Here is an 8,751-nt window from a genome sequence, read left to right as displayed (position 1 = left end):
TTAACTAAAATACTGAATTACTTTGTACCTATTTGAAGCAAATAAACATGATCTCTCTTATTTTCAATAAATACGAATGTTTGTAAGAAACAAAAGAAAAATTTGTTTTTAAATATTTATTCACTCTTGCTTCGAAGCACATCTGTAAAATACTTTGATTAATAAAATATTTCATATTTATATGAAAAAGCATGTATCATGGCACGGCTTAAGCAAACGTGTCAAAAAAGTGACTTTATTTGGCTTCTTTTCATTTCGCCAAGCTCGGTAAGAACAGAGTCACTTACTTCGGAATGAAAATGTTCCCGAACGGAAGCAGGTTCAGCGCAATATTCTTCTCCCTCAATAACATCTTGTTTGTCTATGCAAATATTATGAAGTACGCAGCATGCCATTATAAACTTCGTTGTTGTCTCAACTTCAAGAAAATCTAGTCGCATAAGTTGCCGGAATCGACATTTTAACAATCCAAAGGCGTTTTCTATTCGCATCCGAGTTTGACTAAGTTTGTAATTGTACATCTTTTCTTGCTCAGTTAAATTTCCGTAATCCATATATGGAATTAACAAGAAATTTCTGATCGGATAATCAGAATCACCTAACAGATGATATTTTGGTAAACATAACTTTGGAAGTTTCTTACTAATGAAAGATAACTTCAACAACCGCGACTCATGCACTTTACTCGGTGCACCAATGAAAACGTCTATAAATTTTAAATTTGCGTCGCATATACCCTGCATGGGCACGGAAATAGTATCGTGCCTATTTATATATGTGGAACGAACTGTTTTTTTTGGCGCCCTTGTCGAAATGTAGGTTTCTGCAATGCAGCCTAATACGTTAGGGAAGCCACAGATTGCCGCAAAATCGTGTGCTATAATCTCTTTTTCAGTATCACTTTCAGGCAATTTTATGATGTCCGGTGAAATTTCAAGCAAAAACGACATAACATTATTTAGCACGTTATGGACAGAAGAATAAGACATATTAAATAGATTGCTAACTTCACGTATGGTTGTTTTATTGCTGCAAAACCTACATAAGAAAATTACTTTTAATAAGCACATAGATAGAATCATTCCAATTTTACCATAAAAACAACAACACATGTGTGCTTGGCGTTGCTTGTGGTCTCCCCCCTCTGTAATTCCTCCTTACGTAGGATGAACTGCTTTCGTATTTTGCAATTAAATATTGCGCGCTTTCACGCTCAACGCGAAAATTTCGTTTAAACTATAAATGCATTAACATAAAAATATACAGTACATAAACAAGCAGTGAGCAAAATTATGAAAGGGTTGTTTAGTATTTGCCTACTAGTTTTAAGGCGGTGACCTGAAATGGACTGAAAAAACCATAAGCCAAACTTCACAAAGAAAGTTTGATTTTTCCCTGAAACTTGGTGAACAAAATACTAATCCATTCCGTTATGAAAGGATTACCTCGCGGTCCGTGTACAAGTTGAGTACTTCATCTACAAAGTCCTTTACACGTAAGCATTTAACTTTTGGATGTAAGAGTATACCGATTTCCTCATCATCTGAAGAAGAGGACGACGACTCCAGGAGCTCATTGATTAGATTATTTCCTACAAAGAAGATTTTTTCCATTTCCGCGCTGACAAAGCTCTTCCAACTGTGACAAGGATGTCTAGTTTCTACATAAATCTACATATGTATGAAAGCACCACACTTTCTGGGTAGCATATTTACCTGACAAAATAAAATTTTATTGATTAATGTAATTTCAATTCACAAAAACTGCGGACAGCTGGAATATTTTAATAATACCATGTATGCGTTCAAATTTTGCATTTTCAATTCACCACCGCCAAAATAAATAATCAAAAAATGTTGGCATTTTATCTGTGCTGCTTTGACGCAGCCGATACATGTGTGCTAGAAAGAGGCAAGNGTGCGGACAGCTGGAATATTTTAATAATTCCATGTATGCGTTCAAATTTTGCATTTTCAATTCACCACCGCCAAAATAAAATATCAAAAAATGTGGGCATTTTATCTGTGCTGCTTTGACGCAGCCGATACATGTGTGCTAGAAAGAGGCAAATAGAGTACTATTTTGATTTGTTATTGTATTGATCAGCTGATTGAAATACCGTCGATAGCAGAGGGCAGAAAAAGTTACACTTTCTCATTTTTTTAGGGTTACCCTTAAGAGATAGTTGAAAAGTGCATCTATTTTACAAAAGAACACAAAGAACACAGCATTTGAAAGCGACATCAGGGTCAAAATTTTTATTTATTTATTTATTTGTTGTATTAAATTTATAATAAATTATAAAATTTNCTGCGGACAGCTGGAATATTTTAATAATACCATGTATGCGTTCAAATTTTGCATCTTCAATTCACCACCGCCAAAATAAATAATCAAAAAATGTTGGCATTTTATCTGTGCTGCTTTGACGCAGCCGATACATGTGTGCTAGAAAGAGGCAAGTAGAGTACTATTTTGATTTGTTATTGTTATTGATCAGCTGATTGAAATACCGTCGATAGCAGAGGGCAAGAAAAGTTGCACTTTCTCATTTTTTTAGGGTTACCCTTAAGAGATAGTTGAAAAGTGCATCCATTTTACAAAAGAACACAAAGAACATAGCATTTGAAAGCGACATCAGGGTCAAAATTTTTATGTAGAAAAGTAAACGCTATTAACGGTAGCGTTTGTAGCCGCTACAACAACAACAACAACGGTAGAAAAGATCGCGTAAGTGACTACATATATATATTTTCATAATTTTATTCTGAAATGCATTTTATTAGTGTAATACAAAATTATTAAAGTAGGTGCAGTATCGGAACTGTGTTATGAATCATGGCTTAAGCATACATACATTTTTTCAAATCAAATTGACTGCTGATGGTTAAGCATTTAATACCTATAAATTTATAAACCATGTAGATGGCTTGGGACAATATTACCACCAGCTACTTGCAAACGTACATTTTAAATCAAATAATACATTAGTGATAAATATTTTTATAGAAGGGAAGTGTATGCGGGTAATGTTTCTTTGAGACTTCGATTCGAGTTTGCGCCTAATGCCGGACTAACCTTTTAGGCTTGTCATTCCAGCGCGCATTACCTCATCCACAAGTAGTAGGTTACTTGCAATCACGGAGCATGAATTCAATATCTGTTTTTTCACCAGGTAGTTATCGTACACGCTCATATCAGCGGGTTTCATCGGTTCTCCTGTTGACAAATCTAATCCAATCGGTTCTGGATTGAGACGGTCCTCCTCCGTCAACTTAACAATTGTGTCTTGCGCATCGTAGCCGCTGTTGATTGCCAAATTTTTTGGAATGACCAGCAAAGCTTCAGCAAACGCTTGTATACCTAAGCGAACTTTGCCCTTTACAGTATCCTTATATTTCATGAGTTGATTATAAGCGCGCACTTCAAAAGCGCCTGCGCCTGGAATAACGCATTTGTCCACAAGAGCATTGTTGATAGCTCGTAGCCCATCACGAAGGGCATCCTTAATTTGCAGAATGGTGTGTTTGTTAGGACCCTTAATCAAAATGGTAACCGACTGTGGGTTCTTACAATCCTCCACAAAAGTGTACTTATTTTCGCCCAGAACGTGTTCGTAAACAACACCAGCGTATCCCAAATGCGATTCTTCCAAATCATCAAAAGAGTTCATGGCAGTGCCACCACATGCCAAGGCCAGACGCTCCATATTACGGCGCTTAGCACGGCGCAAAGCCATAATACCCTCTTTGGCCAAAGCATCAAGAGACATAGGGTCAATACCTTTTTGGTTGATAACAACAAAGGTCTTTTCAGTGCCATCGCAAAGGCTGCGCTTCAATGCAATAATTTTTTGGACTCGTTGATCGATGAACTCGCGTTCGGCACGTACAAATTTCTCGCGCTCATCGGCGGTTTTGTAGAAGAAACCTGAGTTGACTTCTGATTTTTCATACTCCAATGATACATTGCAAGTGAGGATGTAAGCATTCTCCAAGCGTTTTGGCATATCGGGATGACGGGTGCCGTGATCCATGACAATTCCCCGAATTAAAGAAGTATCCGTGGCAGTCTTGTGTTGCATCTCCATCAATTCAACCATGTGCAAGTCGACTTGTTTGTCTCCCTGACGTATAGCCAGCACAGCATCAACGCAGACTTCAGTTAACACATCTGCAAGCGCAGGGTGAACTTTCGTACGCAAGCTGGTATTGGCAATGCCCATTAAATTCTTCTTGTTGATTTCGATTGGTATTTTAACTGATTCCAACACCTCCAGTGCTTTGTTGCGGGCTTTCTCAAAACCTTCTGTCACAATGCGTGGATGAAGACCTTCGGCTAGAAAGATGTCAGCTTGTTTTAAAAGCTCGCCAATTAGTAAAACGGTTGAGGTGGTGCCATCACCAGTTGAATCGTCCTGAGCGGTACTGGCTCGTGCAATCATAGAAGCAGTTGGGTGTTGGATTTGCATTTCGTGGAGCAGTACATTACCATCCTTAGTTATTTTAATGTCCCCGGCACCAGATACCAACCTGTAAAAACGAATTGAATTTTAGTAAATGTCTTGGCGAAGATTAATGCATTCTTATTGAGAATATTGTTTTTTCAATATTTTCGCGACAGTGCTGGATTTATGTACACTATCGTTGTTAAAAGAATTAGAATATTTTTTCTTGCGCAAGCTTTATAGCAAATTCGAAGGCAATACTCAAATTTGCTGGCTAAATGCGCTAATTCTTGGAAATATTTTTTTCTTCATGATTACCTACAATAGAGGTATTCTCAGAGTCTTGCAAATCCATTGCTGGGTGCACAGATTGCATAACTTACAAACACACAACAACAAATTACATGGGAAACAACATTTCCTATCGCTGCAAAAAATGCAACGTCGAAATTCATGTATATATTTTGCAAAAAAGCATATCAAGATAAACTCGACCCTGTACTAGTTTTGTTGTTGGAATTGCTACATATTTCTTTCATTCCTCCCATTGCGATCATCATTAACTAAACAACTACTGTTATACCGGGTTTTGTATTAATTGCGTCGAATCCAGGCATGATCATGATCTAGGTGTGCGATATGTCATATTATTTATGCTATCAAGTTTTGTTCTTTATTTTTTGTTCATAAACACATTTCGTCGCCTGGGTAAAAGATTGTCGTATGTTGATTTCGGCAGGTTGAGGGAAATCGCGATTGAAGTTTGGTATGCAATTTTTCAAAAACGCGAAAATAGATATTCTCCAAAGTCTCTGAAAATGTTTCTAGTTCACAAAGTTCTCTAATTATTTATGAAAGATTTTCTTTATTAAAAGCGTCATTTGTCCACAAATTAGCAGCCACGTTGTATGAAATACGACAAAATGTGATCAAAATTTCTACTAAATTAACAACACTTTTAACTCAATATCTCGGAAACTAAACGAGATATCCAAAAATGGAGAACGACATCTTTAAGATATTGATTAGTTTAATATGGCTGCATCACTAACTAAATTTTTACTAAATTATCGAAAAAATTTTAAGCAATATCTCGGAAACTAAAGGAAAACTGATAACACCAATCTAAAGACCTTATTTCAAAATATATAACTAGAGCCAAAAATTGTCAAAATTGCGCTTACGACGAGGTTTGCCAATGCCTGCCGAGGGACGATCGCTGTTTAGAAAAAACCTTTTTTCGATATTTTTTGCATTGCTTTGACAAGGGTTTGAACCCAAGCGTTGCGGAGTGGAAGCGCGCACTGCTTACCACTACACCACAGCGGCCGACTGACTTTCCTCAACTTAAAAATTTAAATAATAGTTGCTCGGTGCATGATAAAAACCAGTTTTCTTTTTGGACAGCTTTGCAAACCGAGCAATCCGTGCACCGTGTAAGAGCTTTACAAGACTGCAAGAATACCCCTACTGTGTACTGTCGTTTTGAACATTAGGTAGCACTATGCTTGTAAATATACCAGTCTACACTCTAGACATTGCATTTCAAATCAAATAATTTCTTTTGCGCATACTTTATAACAAATATGAAGATTTTACTCAGATTTGCAGGCTATATGCGCTTATTTCAACCCATTTCAGAGTCAGCCGCTTGATGACGAATCGTCCAAATACATAACCTCAATATATTTCAGTAGGCGGCGCTTTCGCCAGCCATATGAATCCGCTTTATAGCAATTGCATTTAATTAAATAATTGATCGTTTAAATATAAGCAGATATCTTAAAGCGATTATCAAAAATACCATTTAATACTCACATTTTCATCGTTCCTTTTGGGCCCAAATTAGTACGCATCACATCTTGCAGACCTTTTGCAGCCGAGATGTTAATCGCCAACGCCTGAGCAGCACGTGCGAATTCAGCCTTTGGATTTAATAAGCTGATCGAAGCCATAGTTAATAATGAGTTTTAATTAACTGTTTTATATTACAAGCAATTAAACGTTTATAATTCCAGTTTCTGTTTGTAGGAAAATTTAGAAAACTCCCTAGCCCAATGGTCCAAATCGGGTGTAAAAAAGTCAACTGCAAAATGTGCAAGAACCTCAAAGTGGTATGTTCAGTGCTCAACATGACACAAATATGACATCCGTCATTTTCGGGTATGGCCACTCGGTGACTTCATTTCATTTTATAGAAGAAGTGGCAACCTTCAATGCAACGATGGGTCACGTTCCCCAATTTTGCAACAACAGCGACGTTGGGGCCGCGCAGCTGTTGGGGTTCGTCGGATTCGGTGAATCAGTTCAAACGAATCGAAGCAACGGAAAGCATAAATTTTCAATTGTGCGCTCGTAATCGCGTTCTGAAAAAAAAACTCTTTGGTTGTTTTAGTGATTAGCAAGTCTAATTATTTGTTCGGTAGTGATACAAAGTCAGAAAGCAAGACACGCAAGCAAATTTGTGGGCAGGGAACTAACTTAGCTGAGAATAACCGGTTTCCGGGGGGGAGACATAGCAGTACAAAAATGGCAAGGGTGGTGAAAGTGAATTGCGCATCAGTCGCCATTTTCGCAATTTTATTGCTAAGCGAAAATTTTGGATGCAGTGAAGCAAAGCGCGTTTTGACCAGCAACAATCGCAAGACTGGCGGTGGACGCACTAGCAGTAGTGGACACGTGACCAAACCAAGCTACCCGACACAAAGCAGCAACGGTGCAAGCAACTCGCATGCGGACCTTGCTAAACTTAGCTATTCTGGGTATAATTCCGCGCCCAATCGGCCAGCATCCGCAGCAGGAAGTGGTGCCACAAATTCCCAACCAATTGGCTGGAATGTACCAAAATCTCAAGGACCACCCCCTTCTTACTCAGCTTCTAATCCTGCGGGCGGTGCGCATACAAACATGCACGAGGCTCCACCAGCTTATCGCCCAAACAATGCCGCACCACCCAGTTATGGCAGCGCAACCAATGTACACACTCCAATAAGCGCCACTAATACGCATGGCGTGCAGAGCTCCTACCCCGGCGCTACGTACCATTCCCCTGGCGCGTTGCCAGCGGGAGCCACTTATTATTCATCACCTGGTCAACTACCTGCAGGTGCAAGTTATCACTCTCCTGGCTCACTACCACCAGGTGCAACCTACTATCCATCTTCGGGACACATGCCTGTAGGAGGCGGTTACTATCCTTCTGGGGGCCATATGCCAGCCGGTGGGGGTTACTATCCGGCTGGAGGCGGCGTACCTGCAGGTGCCACTTATGTTGCTCCTGGCGCTGCATTACCCCCCGGTGCTGTCATGTACTCATCACCACCACAGCAAACATCATCTGGATTAGGATTTGGTAAGGGAGAGGGAAGTATTTCTAAATCTAAATAATTTATAAATCTTAAATTTTAGGATCAGGATTGGCCGCGGGCGCAATTGGTGGCGCTATCCTTGGTCATGTACTTACACCCACAAATACTCGCGTGGTGGAATCTGCACCGGCTGCTGCCGCTGGGCAGTCTGGTAACAATGACGATAAAATCATCATCATCAACAACGGTCCGCCAGGCTCGGTGACCACAACAAACGCAGGCGGCGCAACTGTAATAACCACTGGCGTCGCAGGAGAAAATGGTACCCAACCAGCTGCGGTACCGGCACCAGTTCCGGCTCCAGGCGCTGCACCAGCTGATCCCGCAATACCCCACGTACCTTTAGCCCCCATGGGCGATAATATTGCAGCGCAAGCGACAAACGGCACAACCGAACAACCAGCAGCACCCGCACCAGCCGGTGAACAACCAGCACCTGCACCAGCTGGCGAACAACCCCCACCAGGTGGTATAATTTGTGTGCCCGTACGTATTAACGAAACTGATCCGGCAGATAACAGCAAAATGATTGAAGTCGAGAAAATTGCTTGCTACCCAGCCCCCCCACCACCACCGCCCGCAGGGACTGGTGCTGAAATGAACGGCACTGTACCGATGATGCCGCCAGCTGACGCAGGTAGTGCACCCTTAGCACCGCTAAGCCCGGTCACTGCAGCCTCACAGCAATTGCAAGCAAGTCCAACGCAAGCACCATTGATGCCCGACAATACTTCGGGGGGAACTAGTGGTGCTGCTTGGGTTAATTACGCTCATTGTAATTCATTTGCAGCTATGCTGTTGCCATTAATGATTGCTTTCTTTGGCATGCGTTAAATACGCGAAACTAAAAATAGCAACAAAAGATAATAACCAGAAAAGACGGTAAAATAAGAACAAAGTAAAAAAATAAAATAAGAACAAAGTAAAAAAAAAAAA

General features: G+C 40.2%; 3 protein-coding genes across 4 annotated transcripts; 1 reads left to right on the top strand and 2 right to left on the bottom strand.

Annotated features, from left to right (window-relative positions):
* Positions 1–194: 194 nt before the first annotated feature.
* On the bottom strand, positions 195–1,879 carry LOC108375915 (putative nuclease HARBI1). Of its 2 annotated transcripts, none has more exons than XM_017632069.1 (4): positions 1,716–1,879; positions 1,446–1,660; positions 1,094–1,236; positions 195–1,038 (listed from the first exon to the last, which is right to left on the bottom strand). In XM_017632069.1, the coding sequence occupies exons 2-4, from the start codon at positions 1,611–1,613 to the stop codon at positions 222–224; spliced, it is 1,128 nt and encodes a 375-aa protein (XP_017487558.1). In that variant the 5' UTR covers positions 1,614–1,660; positions 1,716–1,879; the 3' UTR covers positions 195–221. The 2 variants fall into 2 exon arrangements, with proteins under 2 accessions (XP_017487558.1, XP_017487557.1); XM_017632068.1 differs by having other exon boundaries at positions 1,446–1,638; positions 1,716–1,875.
* Positions 1,880–2,747: 868 nt separating this feature from the next.
* Positions 2,748–6,583, bottom strand: LOC108375914 (T-complex protein 1 subunit zeta-like). Its single transcript, XM_017632066.1, has 2 exons — positions 6,266–6,583; positions 2,748–4,532 (listed from the first exon to the last, which is right to left on the bottom strand). The coding sequence occupies exons 1-2, from the start codon at positions 6,400–6,402 to the stop codon at positions 3,074–3,076; spliced, it is 1,596 nt and encodes a 531-aa protein (XP_017487555.1). The 5' UTR covers positions 6,403–6,583; the 3' UTR covers positions 2,748–3,073.
* A 114-nt stretch (positions 6,584–6,697) lies between these two features.
* Positions 6,698–8,714, top strand: LOC108375913 (basic proline-rich protein-like). Its single transcript, XM_017632065.1, has 2 exons — positions 6,698–7,799; positions 7,856–8,714. Exons 1-2 carry the CDS (start codon positions 6,977–6,979, stop codon positions 8,647–8,649), a joined length of 1,617 nt encoding a protein of 538 aa, XP_017487554.1. The 5' UTR covers positions 6,698–6,976; the 3' UTR covers positions 8,650–8,714.
* The last annotated feature ends 37 nt before the right edge of the window (positions 8,715–8,751 follow it).

The sequence above is a fragment of the Rhagoletis zephyria genome, unplaced genomic scaffold (genome assembly GCF_001687245.7).
Source record: "Rhagoletis zephyria isolate East Lansing unplaced genomic scaffold, Rhagoletis_zephyria_1.1 Rzeph_scaffold_09607, whole genome shotgun sequence".
In the NCBI taxonomy this organism is placed as follows: Eukaryota; Metazoa; Arthropoda; class Insecta; order Diptera; family Tephritidae; genus Rhagoletis; species Rhagoletis zephyria.
This window is presented reverse-complemented; position numbering and strand designations above follow the sequence as displayed.

Coding starts and splice junctions, on each gene's coding strand:
- LOC108375913 (XM_017632065.1), top strand. CDS start 6,977: ATGGCAAGGGTGGTGAAAGTGAATTGCGCATCAGTCGCCATTTTCGCA. Junction 7,800..7,855: donor ATCATCTGGATTAGGATTTG/GTAAGGGAGAGG, acceptor CTTAAATTTTAG/GATCAGGATTGGCCGCGGGC.
- LOC108375915 (XM_017632069.1), bottom strand. CDS start 1,613: ATGGAAAAAATCTTCTTTGTAGGAAATAATCTAATCAATGAGCTCCTG. Junction 1,237..1,445: donor ACTTGTACACGGACCGCGAG/GTAATCCTTTCA, acceptor ATGCATTTATAG/TTTAAACGAAATTTTCGCGT. Junction 1,039..1,093: donor CATGTGTTGTTGTTTTTATG/GTAAAATTGGAA, acceptor TTTCTTATGTAG/GTTTTGCAGCAATAAAACAA.
- LOC108375914 (XM_017632066.1), bottom strand. CDS start 6,402: ATGGCTTCGATCAGCTTATTAAATCCAAAGGCTGAATTCGCACGTGCT. Junction 4,533..6,265: donor CCAAAAGGAACGATGAAAAT/GTGAGTATTAAA, acceptor TCGTTTTTACAG/GTTGGTATCTGGTGCCGGGG.